The sequence below is a fragment of the Hippoglossus stenolepis genome, chromosome 14 (genome assembly GCF_022539355.2).
Source record: "Hippoglossus stenolepis isolate QCI-W04-F060 chromosome 14, HSTE1.2, whole genome shotgun sequence".
NCBI lineage: Eukaryota > Metazoa > Chordata > Actinopteri > Pleuronectiformes > Pleuronectidae > Hippoglossus > Hippoglossus stenolepis.
This window is the reverse complement of record NC_061496.1, coordinates 7739653-7759828: the sequence shown is the minus strand read 5'-3', so window position 1 is coordinate 7759828 and position 20176 is coordinate 7739653. Positions and strand designations below refer to the sequence as shown.

Here is a 20176-nt window from a genome sequence, read left to right as displayed (position 1 = left end):
ACCACCTTTATACTCCTGGAGGGTGACGTCACACAGCGTGCAGCGATGAGCGCGCGCCTCATCTATAGAGGACACACATCGGTGGTCGACCAACACCTGATGGTCCGGAATCTCTTGTCTTTCGCAACCACCACAGCTCTGTCCACTACCGAATATGGATTTCCAGTTGATGGTATGTGCCCTTTGTCATTTCTTTATTTCCCTGCGTCCTATTTCCTCCGCTTCTTTTCCATTGGTGTAATTCCCAGTGGGAAATATTATATTTGATTTACAAACAAGTCTGAAAAGTTATTTATTTATTTCCCATGCAAACAGGAAACGTGTAACGTAGTTGACTTCATAGTCAACCATTTTTATATTTTTTATTATTATTATTATGGACTATTATAGACTTACACACGTATTATAGAGAAGTATGAACACTTTATTTATTTCCACGGAAGAACGTCCATAAGGCATGATAATAATGGTTTATCTATGTCTCTATCTATCTATAGATTCATGTGATTATTTATAATATACTGCATTGCCGTGAAATAAAAAATATTATTATTATTATTATTATTTTTGTGTTATTTAATGCATTAGACCTAATTTATTCTAAGAGATAAGATAATACTCTGAATATGATCAAATCTTTATTTAACTGGTTTCATGAAAACTTCTCGAGGCTGTGTGGAGTCATACAGGATCTGTGTTGGCCTCTTTCACTCTTTTTATTGTGTAACTTAATTATTAGCTACTTGAAATAACTGGGTTTTCTTCAGAACATGTGATGACGATGTGGGATTGAGGAAAAATACCCTTGTAAAATGTATGACTGCGTCAAATCCATCTATTAAAACCAGATGTTTCTCTGGTTCGATGTGTGGCGCAAAACGTTTGTCCGGAAGTTACCAACACATGAACCACAGGGAAAGTTTAACTTGAAATAATTTAACTTTCCCGTCACCTTTGTGTCATGCTCCGAGGACACTCACTACTTTATTCTGTCCACACTTCTGTGACTTTACGCGCCCTCGTGTGGACGCGGTTGCGCACCGGTTGCGCACCGGGAGAGGTGGAAAGCCCTCGTCAGATTGCAAGATGACTCAAACTCTGACTGCTGCCCGGAAGTTTTTGCAACTCTTTCCTGTTTGTCACGACTTCTGTGTCAGCGTGTAAACTGGCCATTTGCCCTCGGTTCCGTGAGGTTCGTGTTGTTATTGATTCTCCAGCTGCGATCCTCCCGACTGACGGACGGACTGACTGACTGACTGCCGGGTGTGCGTACTGCGCCGCCGAGAAGAGGCGCCTCCTCCATCTCTCCACTCCCGCAGCGGAGGGAACATATTCTCAGTCAGCATGACACAAATGTCAGGATTTGTGAGTTGATAGCGCGCTACACTTGAGGTACGTTCCCCACTTTCCTTGTCTGTATAACATAGAGTTGTGTGGATTTTGCAAATTTGGAACAGGAAGGTCGGTGCCAATGAGCAGTCGCGCTCCAACCCGCGTCTTCCTGAGCAGTTCACGTTCCGCCAGAGGATAAGGAAACAGAAAACACGCTTTTAATAACACTAGAAGTACCTTTAAGGGCAGATCAGGCCTAAGTGAGGCACGAATACAAACAACGAGGGTGTTTATACTCTTAAATATTCACTTTACAGTCTATATTGATGTATTTAATGTCATATTTTTACATTTAAATCATTGCTCAGAGGTAGTAATATTATCTATCACTGTATGTTGCACGCTCATACTGTACCATCAGGCCTCGTCAGATCTGACCTGCAGCCTATAAGAATCAGGCAAAACCTGTTAGTGGAGTGATAACACGTTCTGTATAAGGAGCAAATAATCCAGATAGGGAGTGTGCAATGATTTCCCTCTGCAATGTTTCTTTAGGTAAATGCACAGTGATTCATACGAGTGATTCTGTGAGATTTCCTTCAACACTGTCTCCAGTGCAAGTGCAGACTTCTCGCACTGCAGACACACTAAAATAATGTCTGCTGGTTTGCGTGTCTCTGTTGCGCACCTTTGTGTCCCCCTATGAAATGCAGTTGCTGGGTTAATGTCCCTGGGTCATGCTGGCTCAGGACTAAAGCAGCCTGCATGCACTCATCTCATTGTGCGTCGCGGAACAAGGGCAGAGCGAGCTGGCAGCTTGAAAAGTTGGACCACTGCTGCACAGTACGTGACCGGTGCTGTGAACACACAGACGCTCTACGTGCTCTCAGTCCCCTCAGTATTGACACGCTTTGGTGAACAACTGAGAAAAGACTCACTGACCTTGATATGCTACCACACACACACAGACACACAGACACACACACACACCCACACACCCACACAAACAGTACCTTCACACACCCTCCCACCCTCTCTCACACCACATGCAAATTTCTTTTCGGAGTATATATGTGCTTATCTAAAAATAATCACCTCACCATCTCTTCCGTAAATGCACACCCAGGTTCACATTTACTGTGTGTGTGTGTGTGTGGTGTAGTGTATCGTGTGTTGAATTGCACAGGGTTGTTTCGCGGTTTATTTTGTTTTATGGCCTGATGGTGGTGTGAGTCCGAAGAGTCCTGTCTCTCCGACCTGAGGACAGGAGAGAGATCAGGATTCGTCTCGACCTTTATGACCCAGAGGAACCGTGTGAGGCCTCGCTGGATTTACACCTCCTGCAGGCTGCACCTGGTTTTGTGCTGTGCACCGTCTGCAGCCCCTTGCGGTCCGTGTGGTGCCTCGGTAGAAGTCCGTGAGGATTTGTGGCTTCCATAGTTAGGTGTTTACACCCAGGTACTTGAAGGTGTCAACCCTCTCCGCCGTTGTGCCGTTGGCGGTGACCAGGAAGAGTTTAGGTTCTCACTGGAGGTGGAGGGAGGGAGATGGGGAGCAACGGTGCAATGGTCAAGTTTGTCCTACACTCAAATACATGTAAACATTATCATGGGTTTGTCGGCACGCTTTCCCTTTCACCTCTCAACATGTGAAAGGCTCCACTGATGTATTCTAAAGTAGCTATGACTTGTTTTAGGGAAGATTTCCCCCTTCGAGCAGTTCTAGTAATATGCCTGGTTGTTGATGTAGAGGCAGCTCTGGTCAAAAGTGGATGTCTTTCCATGTAAATATCTGTAAAAGCTGTGATCCTCTACATTTGATCTGATAATCAACTTCTTTGTTTCCTCTTCCAGGCTCTGGACGCTTGAGTTCGCGAGTGGGATGTTCTCCTGAGTTCAATTTCACATTCTGACAAAGGCTTTTCTGAGAATTACCCACCTGACAACACACAATGGCTAACAGTATAATTGTGAGTACTGGCATAGATATTATTTCACAGACAGTCAAACTGAGGCAAGTTGAAACGAAATCAGAGAGATTTCAGTGGTTTTCGCAAGTCGATCTTTTTGCTCCTGAGCAAAACTGGACTTGTCAGATTTTGCACCAAACATCTCATCAGCAATGTCATGTTTGTTATCACTGCAGCTGGTGCCAAGGTCAGATGAGGGTTTGTTCAAGCAGAAAATATGAGATAAAATGTTCAGGATATCTGCATTTAATCTGGTAAATGTCTCGTAACCCTTTTTCTGTTTCAAACACGTCTCAATTCATTGGAATCATGTCACCCTACATGTTCACACCTTAAAACTGCATCTGTAATGGAACAGTCACCGAGAGTTACTTAAGTTCTTAAGAAAGACTGGTCATCAGGCCGACACGAAAAACCAGACAGCAAATATGCAAAACCGCATCTGCTTCTAATCCAACATGTGGGTACAGTGACGATATCTACGAAGGACAAAAGGAAAACCTGTTAGAGATAAATGACCTTTAAAGATGCTGTTTATTTAACTTAAAGTACTTGAGGGAGTTATTAACACAAACGTGTCAGTGGACACAAGTAAATTACGTTTACGTCATATGTTTCTAATTATACGTCAGGCCCTTATTTATCTTTGCTATTTGGATTTGTAATCTCTTTTGCGTCACTGTTGTTGGACCCAGTGAAGCAAAACCATTGACTGTATGAGTAACACTGAGCTGAACGGCTGTTTCATTGCAGGTGGAGCAGCAGTTTTCTCACAAGTTCACAGTGACAGTGGCTCGGGCTGAGAGCGTCACCAAGGGAGCGCTGGGTGACCTGTGTGAGTCTTACTACATCTTTTTTTAACTCTATTTGTGTAATTCTATCATCTAAACATGTTAGTGCTGCAGTATTTTTAGAACGTGGTGCATTTTTTTACAACTGCTCATGTACAAACCATTGAAACGTACTTGTACTGAGAGATACTTTGACCTTGGATTTCTGTTATTAAGTAAGACTGTTGAATGTGTGTGTGTGTGTGTGTGTGTGTGTGTGTGTGTGTGTGTGTGTGTGTGTGTGTGTGTGTGTGTGTGTGTGTGTGTGTGTGTGTGTGTGTGTGTGTGTGTGTGCAGTGGACACCCCGGATCCATATGTGGAGCTGTACATCCCGACGGCCCCAGAGAGCAGAAAGAGGACCAAGCACATTGACAACGACATCAACCCAAAATGGGACGAGACCTTTCAATTCATATTAGACCCCAACCTGCAGAACGTCATGGAGGTGAAACCTGCATTTCCTTGTCTAGTAGAGTCCACATCAGTGCAGACAAACAGGAATAGGGAGGGAGATGTTGGGATCAGTGTGTAATCAGGAAGACTTATGGTATTTTAGTTTAGGATAATATAAGGAAACATAAATACAAGAGTTTTGTTCACGTTGAACTTTTTAAAACTTCTCCACGAATCTGAATTGATTAGAAGTTGTGCAGGGGAACTTAGACACCGGCTAAAATCACTAATGTGCAGCTCTCAGCGTGTATTTAGAAATGAAATGATGTTGTTTATTCCAACCAGTTAACATTAATGGACGCCAACTATGTGATGGATGAGACACTTGGGACGGCGTCCTACGACATCACCAAGCTCCCAGTGGGCCAAACAAAGACGGAGGCTTTCCTCATTGGCAAAGTAAGACATTTCATCACTCATAAATGTGCACAGATTATTATTATTATTATTATTATTATTGTTAGATTAGATATAATATTACATATTTCAATTGACGACAGAAGATATACTGTGTATATGTCTATCATGTGCCAACAGAATACTTGTAGACCTAATGGAGGTCAGTTGTGACACAATAATTACAGTGACTAATTACTTTTCTATTTGTTTTTATATGTATTTATTTGGCTGTTGAGCAATAACAGCAGCAGGAAGTTACTATGATAATCAGATATTCAATTGTTTTGACAGGCAACCAAAGTGTACTTAGAGATGTCGCTGGAGATCTGGTATGTAATCCCTTCTAAATCCATTTTATTTATTGTAACAATATTTATTGTTCACCAATTTACCCATTATATCCAACGTGTACAAATTCCTCACAGGTTCAAGAATACACAGGAATTCCAGAAAACATATAGGAATTCACCCAGAGCAGTGCAGAAACTAAACTTAAAACTTGAAAGCAACATGACTCAGTAAGAAGAGGATACCTGTGTGAGAGTTAAATGCATCATAATTTCCATGGTAGTTAATGGGCGTATAAGGAAATGCCACGCGTGTTTTGAAAGGTTAGTAATAACGAGCAAAAGGTCAGAGGTCATGACTGTTTGTGGATGTGTGTTTCTCACCAGACCAGTTCGACATCACCAGTAGTGTTAGGAACATGAGGAAACCTAATCCTCTGTCTGTCTCCCAGCAGAAAACGTAAAACATGTTTACCTTCCTACTGTGAGATTTTTTTAATCAAACCTTTCTTCTGTCATTTACGTCTGCAGCACTAAACTGGACCTGCGGTTCAGCTTGGCCCTGTGTGACAAAGAGAAACAGTTCAGACAAACCCGCAGAGAGAGAGTGATGCTGGGCATCAAGAAGCTGCTGGACATGGAGAAGCCCCGTTTCCTCCCCAGCTCTCCAAAGGAGGTGGGAACAGACCAACTAAATAAAGCCGTAGCATAGATTTAACATGGGACTGGTCATATTTGACGCTAAAATCGACAAAGTTATATTTTCGGGGAAGACACACAGCAAAGTGCCGGGTCAGAACCGAACCCACAGCTGCAGCAGGAGGACTCAAACCTCAGTATGCGTCCCGTGATAGCTTAACCCTTCGAACACTACATTTCCCACTTACAGGAACAGTTTTAAATTTCGTCAAGTCTAATTATTGTTTGGATGAGAAGCTCGATACCACTCTAATGTCTTTCCATTAAATATGAAGCTATAGCCAGCAGCTATTAGCTTAGCATAACACCTTGAAATTGAGGAAAACAACTGGCTTTGTCCAAAGATAACGAAATAGCACAGCCATGTTTCAATAATGAACATGTTTGTTTAATCAATTAAGACTAAATTGATTTGAATAATAAACTTATTCTGTAGCCATCAGCTTTTAATATCTTTGGATAAAGACAGGAAACAGGGACAGATTGCAAACTTTGTGCAGATATGACTGTAAACCTTCGTCAGCTGCAAACCTGCTTCCTTATTGCTCATCCGAAGGCTATGCGGTCATGCTGCTACCGCTATTTATTAATGCCATTTAATTAACCTCTAATATGGCCAATCAACACTCCCTCCTGTGCTTGGTATTTGGTGTTCCCTCATGGGGCGTGTCGAGGATTAAACTACTTCATTTGGCTGCCTGAGCTCTGGCTGCTGTCTTGCAATGTGAAAGGAAAAGAAAAAAAGGTTCCTGGATCCATCCCTTGGTCCGGAGCCACACCAAAAGTGTACTGGTTCTTTGTTGACCCATTTCCCATCCTTCCACCAAGTGTCGTAGAAATCTCTTCTGTGGTTTTTGCGTAATCCTGCTGACATAGCACAAACAGGACTGGGATGAGAACTTCTCCACTACTCTCAATCTAAGTTTCATTTCCTCCCTGGTCTGTTTTTTGCTTCACGCCCCCTCAGAGCCAGCTGTAATATACAGCCAGGCCTCTTTTTTTTTTATAACTTCAGTTTATGCAGGAAACTCCAGAGCGGTGAGATAAGCAGAAACTGCTCTCTGCTGTGCTGCAACATTCCTTCACTTCATGTCCAGAATGACACGGTTTGAATAATTTCTGACAAAATATTCTGAACTGACCATGAGATAAACCCAGAGGAGAGGCAGGAAGCCATGTGGCACAGAGAGAGTTATGGAAGAGCTGAAAATCGGAAGTGAAAAATGCCTTAATGTGAATGTGAGACTCCCGGGTGAGTATTTATGTGACTGTGTAACTAGACACATCTTCTTCACATTATGACTCTCTCTTTGTGTGTGTTTGTGTGTTTGCGTGTGTGTGTGTGTCGCAGGTTCCAGTGATAGCTATCGCAGGCTCCGGAGGAGGTTTCCGGGCCATGGTCGGTTTCTCGGGTGTCATGAAGGCCCTGTTTGAGTCCGGGGTTCTGGACTGTGCCACGTACGTCGCCGGCCTCTCCGGATCCACATGGTCAGTTTATATTTCTCCTACAATCTTCTCTCACTTCACACGCTGCCTTTCTCTGACCTCCTTTATTTCTAAAGACACTTGACTCCTCGCTTGCTCTGGCAATCCTTCCTGTCTACTCGGCTGGTATGAAGCTGTCATCAAGTTATTACCCGAGGCATATTTCATTCTCCATCTTCATATTTGTGAAGTGACTTAGTGGATATAACTTCCTAATGAGAGCATCGTTTCCTGCACGAACCTGAGTTTTAAGCATGTTTTAACTGATTTAACAACCTTGCATTTGGATTTTTGCAATGTGTAACTTTCTCCCTCCCTCTTTACCCCTGTAGGTACATGTCCGCACTCTATTCCCACCCCGACTTTCCAGATAAGGGCCCAAAGGACATCAACAAGGAGCTGATGAATAGAGTTAGCGGTAACCCCCTGAGGCTGCTGATGCCCCAACACATCACCAACTACATCCAGGCCCTGTGGAGCAAAAAGGCCCTAGGGCAGCCTGTTACCTTCACTGATATCTTCGGTATGCTCATAGGAGAGACGCTTGTACCTGCGGTGAGTCGCCAGACAGCTGTTGTTTGTTTTAATTTGAAAGGATTTCCTTATTTGTCTATCTTCTTATTGCTCACCGCTACAGCAACACTCGTCTTCACCCCCAGTTCCTCTTTCATATCTTCTCTTTTCTTTTTTCGTCTCTTCTCCCCACAACATTAACATTTTTGTGCGTAAAATAAAAGTGTGTAAACGATTCAAAAACTGTTCTCTCCACCACCAGAGGATGGACATCAAGCTAAGTGACATCCAGGGGAAAATAAACCAGGCCCAGTGTCCGCTCCCTCTCTTCACGTGTCTGCACGTCAAGCCAGATGTCTCTGAGCTCATGTTTGCAGGTAAATTTCTATCGTTTTTCGTATCTGGACGTGCTTTTATGTTGCATTTTATGTTGCATGTGTCCCATTTCACTCGCAGACCATTTTTTTTGCATATGTAATGAGTAACCAGAGATTATCAGATGGGTTTGGCACACATGCAAAGTAACCGAGCGATACATATTTCCTTCTAACACTGAGAGGATGTGCTACGTGGTGGGCTGTCGTCGAGTGACAGCTCTGCGGTGATAGTAACTGAACTGTTTCGAGGAACTGAGGCCACGAAGGACTCTGGGTTAGTCCGATGTTGTACAATACTTCCTCATTGTTGATGTGGCCTGCACAGCAACTGTATGCTACCTATACCCTCAGCGGAACCAATATATATATTGAAAATGAAATAAAGAAATGAAATCTGCGGGGATCTTTTAAAATATAATTCCACTCATCCAGAAACCAGTCTTAAAGTTTGTCTTCAAGTGAGTCATGTCCTTTGCAGACACTTTCTACAGCTCCTCTGTAGAAAATAAAGAGGAGACAGTCTGTGAGGATGTTTTAGTTTCAAGCTCCGTGATATCTAATTTATTGGATGTTGTGCCTGGAGCTCCACACAAAGATCTAATCTCTGTAGCTGCAATACTGAAGAAGTACTCCTGAACTCATTCGCTTAAAAAAAAGTGAAAAGAGGATTCACACTGATAACACATCACTCAGATTGTTGGAGTAATGCTTCATACTGTGAAGAGATTAGGTTTGTGCAGTGTCACGGTGAAATGCATCAAGGCCAGACTCCCACACTCACTTACAATAACACACAGTCATTGAAAGTGTAACTAAAAAAAAACTTTGTTGAAATCAGTCTAGACTACTTTTACTGACAAATCTTTGGAGCCTCTTCTTCCTCCTGAAAAGTCTTACTTTAGGTTTGTCAATGTGTTGAGTTGACTGGACTCAAACTGCAGAGACACAAACCAGGAGGCAAATGAGCTCATGGTAAAGTTGTCTGGAATCTCAAACTGGAGTTCAGAGCTGGGCCTTTCCAAATAATGTATCTATTCTGGCCTCTGTTACAACTTTCTCGAGGAAGAGCCAACATACATCTTTTTTGGGCCCTTGTTGAACTCCCAGTTACATCAGCTTCCTGTGCACCTGGCAGCTTTGTTTTGTTTTGCTCCTAGAAGGCTTTTAGGAATATTACTACTTCTCCTACTACTTAGAATGATAATCGTTGTTGTCTTCTTCTACCCCCGGGGTTCAGGGTTATTTAAAATATATCAAATGAAAGCACAAAAAAAATTAAATAAATGCACTTGTTACGTACAACAGTTGCTCAGTTCAGACCTGTTGACTTCTATGTATGTGTGAATATTCTATGTTGTTTGGTTATTTATTTTTACATTTCAACCTGCAGACTGGGTGGAGTTCAGCCCGTATGAAATTGGAATGGCAAAGTACGGCACCTTCATGACCCCAGACCTGTTCGGGAGCAAGTTCTTCATGGGAACAGCTGTGAAGAGATACGAGGAGAACCCTCTTCATTTTCTGATGGGTGAGGCCGAGAGACGCTTTCCCCTGCAGCACTAAACCAAAACGTTTTCCAAACCTCCTATGTGACACTGACGGTGTGTTCTCTGTGTGTGTGTGTGTGTGTGTGTGTGTGTGTGTGTGTGTGTGTGTGTGTGTGTGTGTGTGTGTGTGTGTTTCAGGTGTGTGGGGAAGTGCCTTCTCCATTCTGTTTAACAGAGTGCTGGGAGTCAAGGACACAGTCGGTGGCAGCACCATGGAGGAGGAGTTAGGTAATCGCTCAAATATTCCTTTTCTCTGAGGGTTTTATTGACTTTTCATCCACATTGGCTTCACATTTGAAATAGTTCATTCTTGACCTGCTGAGACAGATCACATGATCTGATTGAAATATCTACAACAGCCTCTAAAGGGACTGATATAATATTTTGATAGTGTAGTGTTGCCACTTGATAAAAATATGTTGAAGAGAGAGAGCTGCAAGCTGCCGCCCCCCCGGATTTGAACAGCAAATTGTTCAATGTTTTACTTGACCTGTCAACACCAATCAAAGACTAGTACAGTTTTCTAGTCACCACTTTTGAGTGCAGTTGAAGATGAATAAAATAAAAACCTTTGCTCTATGAAGTCGATTTTTGTTGGAGCAGGAAAACTGTAAGAATAAAAACAGGCTTATAAACAAATCTATATTTATGTAAATCCAAACAACATATTTTATACACTGTACTTTGCTGTACAGAAATACATACATCAATACAAAGTACAGAATGTAGGCTACTTGTAATGGATGTTAACCCTTTAGTACAGGCGACATTATACCTGTCCTCCTGAAACTGACATTCCGACTTCTCTGCGATCCTTTTTGTTATTTGTTTTTTCTTACGCTCTATTTTCACACACAACGACACAAGTAAGTAAAAATGGCCGCGCGGAAACCATCCCAACAGAAGTGTGTGTTTGTTTGTGTTTGTTTGAGTGAGGTATTAGCTTCCTGTGCTTACTCGGAAGTTTGTCACGCTTTAATCGCATCCGTGTGCGGTGACCTTTAAACAATTTGTCCCACTGTAAGAACACGTTGCTTTATTGGGCGTATAGTATTTCTCTCAGGAGTTATATTTTGATAGAGACAAACAATAAGCCGTGAATTTGATAATGTCACATAGCTGAAGCAAACACGTTTAGTCAGATGCAGCGCTGACGTGCGGTGCCCATGAGCCTGGTTTGACCTTGTTGCTTCGTGCCTTACAGAGCAGATCAAACCGCAGCACATTGTCGGAGAGGACAGCATGGACAATGAGGACGAGCCGCGCAAAGGTGAGCCACAGTCAAATATGTATTATGCAGTTATACGAGCAGCTCAGACACCAGACACCTCTTTGTGCACTATATTAAATTTAGCTCTATGCGTGACTGTGAGTGGTGTCGAAAAACCGTTTGGCTCATTCTTACGTCTGAGTGAAAGTTGATTCTTAAATGATCTCATTGATAAAACAGTGGAGACGCTTTGAGGGACTAAAATAATTTTTCTGAGTTGAGCTTTGAGTGAAATCGTAGAACTAAGATAAAAATAGAAAGACAGGAAACAATGACCTTGAAGATAGAATAATATCTTTCTTTGTACAAATGTCACGAGATATATCTGGTTGCACGCTACAGAATTGAAATCAGCTTCGATAGGTTTGTTAATGTTTTGAATTGACTGGACTCCAACTGCAGAAAAACAAGTTCAAAAGCTTTAAGAGAGTTTATTGTAAGGAATCTCAAACTGCTTCTCCAGGAGTGCTGGCTTCTGCACAGGACAGGTTGGGTGTGTAGTGTTCTTAATCTGATCCTGAACCGACAGCCGAGGTTCTGGCAGGGGTCTGGTTGGAGAGTGGGTCAGTGGTGAGTTTTGAAAACTGGGCCGGGAGCACAGGGACATGAAGGTTCTGGGAATCAAGGAACCCGTCGGCTGTCGTTTGACGACAATAATATATCAGAGCTTCAGGGGTCGAGAGTGGATGTCTGGGCCAAGACTTTCGTTCTGTTCACCGTTTACAGCCTGACTAGTTTCTTTCATCACACGAGTTACAGGTTTTCCACACTAAACACAAACAGTGATGCTTTTTGTAGGTGTTTTAGGTCCAGATGACATTTTGGCTAATCTCTAACAACCATCTGCATATGGTAAATGGTTTGTATTTATGTAGCGCTTTTCTAGTCTTGACCACTCAAAGTGCTTTACAGTACAGTTTGCTATACACACATTCATACAGTGCATTGGGATTCGGGGTTCAGCATCTTGCCCAAGGGTCACTACGGCATGCAGATGGGGAAGACTGGTTGGAGGATTGGTGATTGGTGAATCTGAAACCAGAGGGCTACTGGGCTCCAAATCTTGTCCCTCCACTTCAGATTCTACATATTCACATGCAGAATCGGTTCATAGAGATTAGGAGGAAACACAGGAGAAGAAAGGAGATTAAGCAGCATTTCCTAACATGCATTTGTTTAAGTTAAAGTTTTGCAGAAAAAAAACCTTGTCGTTATTTATTTAAAGTTTACTAGTCAAAAATATCTGAAAATGCTTCGATGAAGAAAAGTGAGAATTTTCAGCAGGTTTTCAGTGCTTACGTACTCAGTGTTCAGCTGTACCGAAATACTTATTAATAAAGTCGGCTTTGAGCACTTGTGTTGTTATTTGAATGAAAAAATGTCTCAACTATGTGTATCGCTCCGAGGCATCAAAGATGACGTAGAGAGCTCAAAGTAGAAAGGCTCCAGGTTAGAAATAACTTGTTTTTGTATAAACTATGGAAGCCAGAAATGGGAAAAAGGCCAAATACATGTTGGAAAAAAAAAAGCGAGACATCTTCTGATTTTACATTACAGCACTGGCCAAAAAAAAAATGATAGGAAAAAGTAAAGCATGATTACAGAGTCAAAGACAAGCTTGTGCACCTGGCGATTTGTCTCTTTTTGTTAAGTGAATCTTATAATTTAGATTTTTATCATTTATTGTTTTTTGGCGTTTAGGTGAGATGTTTTCATTTAGTTGCGGTGAAGTGGAAAGTTCTTGTTTTATTGCAAAAAAAAGGAACAGATCCTGATTCACAGTTCAATTATTTGTGTTGTGATTTGACAACATGCCATTGGCCCTCAGGTGGGAGAGAGAACCAGGAGGCAGAGGACGATTTCAACCGCACCGCTCAGGCCAGCTGGGTCCAGCGAATGATCACATCGCTCTTCAGTGACTCTTCGTTGTTCAACACAAGAGAAGGCCGAGCCGGGAAGGTACCTGAGTGTGTTCACGCCCCGCAAAGCATGACAATGATGGAACGAGTCCCACAAAACGCTGCCTTGTCCTTCGGCTGCATTCTTGTTTTAAAAAACTTCCTGTAGTCAAATTCACACCAACCTGCCTCTGTCTCTCTCCGTGATACGATCTCCCTGTGTTACCAGGTGCATAACTTCATGCTGGGCTTGAACCTGAACACCAGCATCCCTTTCTCTCCGGCCAACGAGGTCACGTGTCACGCATCTCCACCTGAGGAGGAGGTTGATGCCGTCACAGGTAAGAATGCTGACATATCGCCACATTTCGCCGCTTCCAGACCTAAAGGATAGCTTCGCAACTTTACATGTTCCCACAGAGACACGGCCTGGGGTACAGAAAAAAGCGAGAGTTTTGGCTGGCACGTTTCTTTTGCCGTCAAAAACAAGACAGGACATAATAATCTTGAGGTTTTGACTCCACATTTTCGTCACAATTATGTCATACACATCAGGAATGATGCTGACATTTTTGGAGACAGATAAGAGTAACTGTGTAGAACTCTGTGCATTCATTGGCTTGGAAATGCATGGGCATGTAAGTATAGTTAAAGCCTGCTATCAAATATAGCCTCAATGTATGTTCTGTACTAAACCAGCTGCTCCAAATTTACCAACTGTCAATCATTATTTTCTTGATTTATACTCTGTACGTCGCACGGCTCTCTATGTTCAAAAAAAGAAAGATTAATAAAGATGTGAAAGGTGCCTCGGACCAATGGAACAAAAAAATTTGTCAGACCAAATCACGATCCAGATTAACCTGAACTGTGATTTTAGTTGTTAGTTGTTTAGTTTAAACTACTTTTTTTACTCTGCACTTTATTTAAACAAATTTGCAAATACAGTACATTGACAATGACTGACAGTGGACACACGCCCTTTTTACAAACCGGTGAAAATGCTCTTAAAACAGCATTAATTGATCTTTTTGGACAGTTGGCTGCCGTTGAAACAAACTGTAAACACAACACCTTGGTATTATTACCTGATAAAGTTGTGATGAACATGCTAGTTACACTTTCGGTGTCTGCCAATGTCGGAGGGAAATATCCGGCACTTGAGCTGTTAAATGCTCCACTTTGCTCAACCGCTATAGTCTCTAACTGTGTCTGTGCTATTTTGCTGAGCAGTTAGTGTACGTGTTTTTTTGATGTTGTTGAAAACACCTCTCTACTTCCTATATTTCCTGAAGCTGAGAGGAAGGAATTAGAAAGTGAGAGTGAACCAACCTGAAGTGCAAAGCTTTTCACTAAATGCTTCAGCGACTTCTTTCACATTGCATGTTGTCATTTGACAACACCTGTTATTCACTGGCACTGAAACGCAGGTGTGTCAAATATTACCAACCCATACCTGGGTGAGGTGTTACGCAGGTAAATTATTCCAGTCAGTCGTGTGGAATAAAATTTGGTTGCAGACAACATCCATCTTTCCATTCACGTTTCCATTCATCCAATTAATTTTGCATGATTTTCCTCAGACCCGGATGAGTTTGATCGTATCTACGAGCCCCTGGATGTGAAGAGTAAGAAGATCCATGTGGTGGACAGTGGTCTGACCTACAACCTGCCCTACCCTCTCATCCTGCGGCCGCAGCGTGGCGTCGACCTCATCATCTCCTTCGACTTCTCTGCACGGCCGAGTGACTCCAGCCCCCCGTTCAAGGTTCGAACTTGCCTTTGTTTTGCCGTCACAAGTTGTTAAAAGGGATCCGTGCAAACGAGAGGTGGAGACCAGAGTTTTCTGATTTGTAAATGTATCCCACAGGAGCTGCTGCTTGCAGAAAAGTGGGCTCGAATGAACAAGCTCCAGTTCCCCAAGATCGACCCCAAAGTCTTTGACCGCGAGGGCCTGAAGGAATGCTACGTTTTCAAACCAAAGAAAGGAGAGAAGAACTGCCCGACTATCATCCACTTTGTCCTGGTCAACATCAACTTCAGGCAATTCAAAGCGCCTGGTGAGTGTGTGCCTTCGTGGAGTTTTCCACAGCATGTGTGAGGGAGGGAGGGGGGGGTGTGTTACGCCAAGACTATTATTATAGTAATGCTGGTTTACCATCATGACACATGAGGCATCTCTTCCTCGAAGTTGCGCTGTGGAATCAGCTGACAGCAGCGAATTGTTTCATGTTTTGCTAAAAGTTGGGCCCCACATGAGTGACCCTGGTAAAAAAAAAGCTGTTCAGGGTCGCTGTGTGTGTGTGTGTGTGTGTGTGTGTGTGTGTGTGTGTGTGTGTGTGTGTGTGTGTGTGTGTGTGTCGATAGGCTTCCCTCCCTCAGTACACGTAAGATGTGAGCCTCTGTGTTTTATGAGCCGCCCCGGTGAATTATGGTTCCTCATGGAGCCAGGTGCCAGTAGGGAATCTCTCGCTGCAGTGGGAGAGCTCTGTGTGTAAACATGCCATACATCATGAGACACACAAAGACAAACCAACTTTACATTTAGCCGGCCGTCAGCCCACACACATCCGCAGTGTGTTTATGGACGTTACATAAGCTTTTTGCAGTCAAATCCAAAAGACATAGGAAGGAATAATAGCGTACATGGACTTCCTATTAGTGAAAAAAGGAAGTTGGTCATTATGGAATGGGCTCACAACTCGATGTCTGCATTTTAAAAGCGATAACGTCTTCCTGCCTGCAGCCTTACATCTTTACACCAGTAATAAAACAATAAAAACTTGAGTTTTCCCCAGCAAGGCAGATGATAAACGACGTGTAAATAGATACAACTTTTTGAGAATAGTGAGCATCCACATTTAAAAAGATCCACAAAGATCTACAATCGTAAATGCATGTTTAGTTGAGCATAGGTGAGGAGCTGTGGCCTCAGCTCCTTGAACCCAACCTCTGTGGAAGCTCAAGCCAGTGCTTTCTGAATGCTTGACCCAAGCCTGGATTAATATTAGGCTGGGATAAGGAAGAGCCTTCAATGTAATAAATTCAAGATTAGTATGAAGTTTTTCATAGCGATTGTCTACAGAGACAATAAAACAATAAAATAGTTTATCAGCTTCATGGTTGTGTAAAGTCAAATTTGTGGCCCACAGTGCTGCACTCGGAAAATTTGAATTGCTTTAAGTTTTAATAATAAATACACTTTATTATTTAGTTGACGAAACCAGCTCAGCTGAATTTCCGGTACTGGCCTTTGTGAAGCTTTTGACGACACCACATGGTTTTCATCAGGAACAGGAGTTCACACATATCATGAAACTGTAGATGTTGAAATATAGAATTATTGAATTTTAGTGTCTCTACATTGTCGACCCTCTTGATAAAACAATATCAGTCCAATCAAAAACAATCAATTTGGACCTTAAACCTTCAAACCAACACGGACAAAACCTAAAGTGACAAATGGGAAAAGTTGATAAAGTGACCTTGGAGAAAGGCTGTTTTGTCAACCCTTGCTTCAATATTGAACTTTTAAACTAAACATACAATATTTATCTATGTATTTTGTTCCAGTTTTTTTTTTTCTCACTGACTCATTAATAATTCTAAATGTGCTTACAGGTGTCCCCAGAGAGACTGAGAAGGAGAAGGACTTTGCAGACTTCGACATCTTTGACGACCCGGAATCGCCTTTCTCCACTTTTAATTTCCAGTACTCCAACGAGGCCTTCACCCGACTCCATGACCTGATGGAGTTCAACACTCTAAACAACCTGGAGGTCAGTTCGCCCTGGAGGATGTTTACCTGGAGGAATGAAAAAAACACTGTAGATAATATTTCACACGTATGACACACGTTACATCCGCTCCTCTGATATTCAGTCATTCATTCCTTCATTCAGTCCTGTCATCGCAGAAGATTTGCTTTTCTATGTTGTCACTCCACAAATATTAATTCGTTGTGCAACATGAAAACGTGCAAATCCCAAAGGCCCGTCTATAACGGGTTGGTGCACGTCGTGGCGCGTCTGCCGTAGGTGTGTCGCTGTGCAGGTCATACCGACTTTCACAGTCGACGTGAGTCACTTCCTCACAGAGCAGCGATTCAGATGCCGAGAATATTTCATTTCACCGGAAAGGTCGGCTCAAGCCAAACCATCCCAATCGCCACCCGGTGTCTGGCTGCAGCATAAGTCATAAATCCTGCCCCCTCCATGTTAGTGGATGGGACATGGACCAAAACTAAAGAGTACATGTTATAAAAAAACGATGACAGTGAAGAAAACTACTTATTATATTTTGAGTGTTTTTGAAATGAAGCTTGATGGATTGGATGGATTTGTCCTCATTGACGATACCTGACAGTTTGTGTTTCCTCCCCCTTGTGTTTGTCTCTCGCAGGTGATCAAAGACGCCATCAAGGAGTGCATCGTCTCCCGTAAGGAGAACCCCTCCAACCCCTCCCGCTCCTTCTCCCTCAGCGAGACCCCGAAGAAGAAGTTCCTCAGAAGAGATCCCCACCCGAAGCCTTGGCAACACTTGGGAAATGAAAAACAGTAGCCTCGTTCGCTTGTTTGGCCGTAACCTTGGAGACTGTGGATCAGTGGACTTTAGGGATTTTTTCTGTGTAGATTCTACCATTTTCTTTTTGGAAAGTGCCATCATGTCGATCTCTCCTCTCTGTGTGCTTTTTTAACCAGGAGGATTTGTTCAACTCGGATTTGTGTCGCTAAAGAACCGTAATGTTTACTGTTAAAACTCCTCACGGCTGCGTTCATGTACAACACAGTTAGAATTTTTCATCTGGTTTTATTTGCACCGATGTGACTTAGGCTGCTGTTGGTGTTTACTGACCACAAGCAGCTGATGGGTGTTGTGCCGGTGGGCCTCTGGGGAAAGACTGGATGTTGAAAACCTCTGCAGGGTGAGTGGGTTGTTACAGGTCACATCTGGCTCCATCACAAACTACACAAGACTGTGAAATCTGTCTTTCATTTTTTTTATATTTACTGAGTTTCGAGCAGTTCTATATATATATATATATATATATATATATATAATAAAAGTCTGCTCGTCCACCTCACTTTGGTGAATCGTGTGAAATTTCCACGCCTGCTTAAACATTCCTAATTTAGGCTTTGGTTCACGCTGCCTAGAGCGCAGCTGCATTTGCATCTTCCCGATGAGTTTGGAAGCCGCCGCGCTGTTTGAGCTGCGTGAATGCTCCGCAGAAAGCCTCACCTGTACCGGAGCTGAACTCTCGTGTATTGATCGTGCGACTACACTATGCAAATTCTTTGTTCTCTCTGTATCTGTTTTTAAACCTTGACGGCTCGTCTAAACATGTAATCCTGTTTGAAAACATGGAAGAGGAGCTTGTAACCATGGTTTTGTTTTATGGCAACTCCTAAACACGCCAAGTGCACCCCCTCTGGATACCTCAAACATCCCAGTGATGTTGTTTACCCACCTACCGGGAAGGAGCACTCCCTGCTCCCCCGGAGGGAGTGTCTCACATTAAAGCCACCATTTTGGGAAAACAAAACTTGACACCATAGAAACGGATCCGCTTCTTTTCTGCTGCTCTCTTTCCCTGTATCTCGCCAGTAGGATGAGGTTGTGTTTATTTTCCTGACCATGTTGTTTCAAGCTGACTTTTAGACACAGTTAAATGCTCCCGGGTCATTTTCTTCGTCCGACAAAACCGGCTCGCTGCGGGACTCCTCCGACACCCCCCCGGTGGGATGACGGGCGGCTCGGGCTGAAAATGGTGGTTCTTTGCTGCACTCAGTGGAATTTTACACACTACACCTACACCTGCAGCAGTGGAGACCTGGAATCTGACACACTACACCTATACCTGCAGGGGCCCGAAGGCTGCACACAGAACAGTGGAATTTTACACTGAAGTCCTTCCGACCCCTTTATACTCCAGTTCCAGCCCCACTGGTTTGCAAGAATTTGAGAATAAAAGCGTTATGACCAACAAACCATGTTTTTAGCAACTGGTTTGTATTGTGTTTCAGTTTTTTTTTAAATGTTTTCTGTAATCACCAGCATTCTCTTTATGATTTTTGTTTTTTTATTAGCTATTTGGGAATATGCTTTGTTACGTATTCGCTTTCGTTTATTTGATACCAGTGTCATATGTGTCAGTGGAAGCCAAAGTCATGACATCATGTCTGGGCTCTGCTGTTCCACAAGCCTCTGTTACTCAATCCCTCTTCCGTTCATTGTGATTTCTAGAGTCTCCAGTTAGCTACCAGATGTAGTTAATTGTAATAAGCAGTTTTAAAAGCCTTTCCCAGTTGTGACTCACTCATTGACTCACCTGGATCTGTCCAAACTATTCACTGAATACATAGATGAACGTCTCCACTTCCTCCCACTGCCCAGAAATGAGGTCTAAATGTCTTGGATATGAACACTGCCATTTTGCGCAGAGATGGGGATGGGGCTGTGCTATCGAAGTCACACACTCAACCAATCACGAGTCAGTCTCAGCTGTCAATCATGACATTTTTATATGTGTAATTAAAACAAAACATTTTTTTGAATAAGAGCAACTTAAAGCATGTTTGACGTTTTTTGACTTTTTAGTTTGGCCTATGTCCCATCCACTGACATGGAGGAGGCAGGATTTATAGCCTATATTGCAGGTAGCCACTAGGGGGCGATCAAGGTTCACTTTATCGGAGCTGTCATATTGTCTGTACAGTCTGTGATCATAGCATTCAAAACTGAGAGGTGCTGGTAGGTGGCTATAGCTTCGGGCAGACCCAGGCTAGCTGTTTCCCTTTGTTTTCAGTCTCTATGCTAAGCTACGCTAAGCAGCTACTTATTAAATTCACACAAAATAAAAGTCTCTAAATGTTGAAATATTTCTTTACGACAGAGAACATACTCAAATCTCTGTGCAGCGAAATAAGCAATGATCATTTTATGAATCCTGTCAAACTGTCATGTTAAACTATTGTACGTACGTTTACGTAAGCGAACGTGAACTGATGCTGTTTTATTCTGTACGTTCTTTGTCATATTACATTTAATGATTTTTCACGTTGTTTACACATGTATAAAATGCTAGTCATCTCTAGAAAGTCAAGTATAGCAAAT

The 20176-nt window shown here is 42.6% G+C and overlaps 1 protein-coding gene across 2 annotated transcripts; it reads left to right on the top strand.

Annotated features, from left to right (window-relative positions):
* Positions 1–78: 78 nt before the first annotated feature.
* On the top strand, positions 79–18617 carry pla2g4ab (phospholipase A2, group IVAb (cytosolic, calcium-dependent)). 2 transcript variants are annotated; one of them, XM_035176768.2, is made up of 19 exons: positions 79–172; positions 3186–3301; positions 4055–4136; positions 4429–4577; positions 4871–4984; positions 5276–5313; positions 5803–5947; positions 7322–7458; positions 7788–8010; positions 8231–8345; positions 9736–9873; positions 10031–10120; positions 11097–11162; positions 12991–13121; positions 13290–13401; positions 14644–14828; positions 14931–15120; positions 16682–16839; positions 17462–18617. In XM_035176768.2, exons 2-19 carry the CDS (start codon positions 3284–3286, stop codon positions 17618–17620), a joined length of 2250 nt encoding a protein of 749 aa, XP_035032659.1. In that variant the 5' UTR covers positions 79–172; positions 3186–3283; the 3' UTR covers positions 17621–18617. The 2 variants fall into 2 exon arrangements, with proteins under 2 accessions (XP_035032659.1, XP_035032658.1); XM_035176767.2 differs by lacking the exon at positions 79–172 and adding an exon at positions 1059–1392.
* The last annotated feature ends 1559 nt before the right edge of the window (positions 18618–20176 follow it).

Excerpts from the sequence above, each read along its gene's own strand:
- pla2g4ab (XM_035176768.2), top strand. Across the intron at positions 4,137-4,428 it reads GGGAGCGCTGGGTGACCTGT|TGGACACCCCGGATCCATAT; the intron begins GTGAGTCTTACT and ends GTGTGTGTGCAG. Across the intron at positions 13,122-13,289 it reads GAGAAGGCCGAGCCGGGAAG|GTGCATAACTTCATGCTGGG; the intron begins GTACCTGAGTGT and ends CTGTGTTACCAG.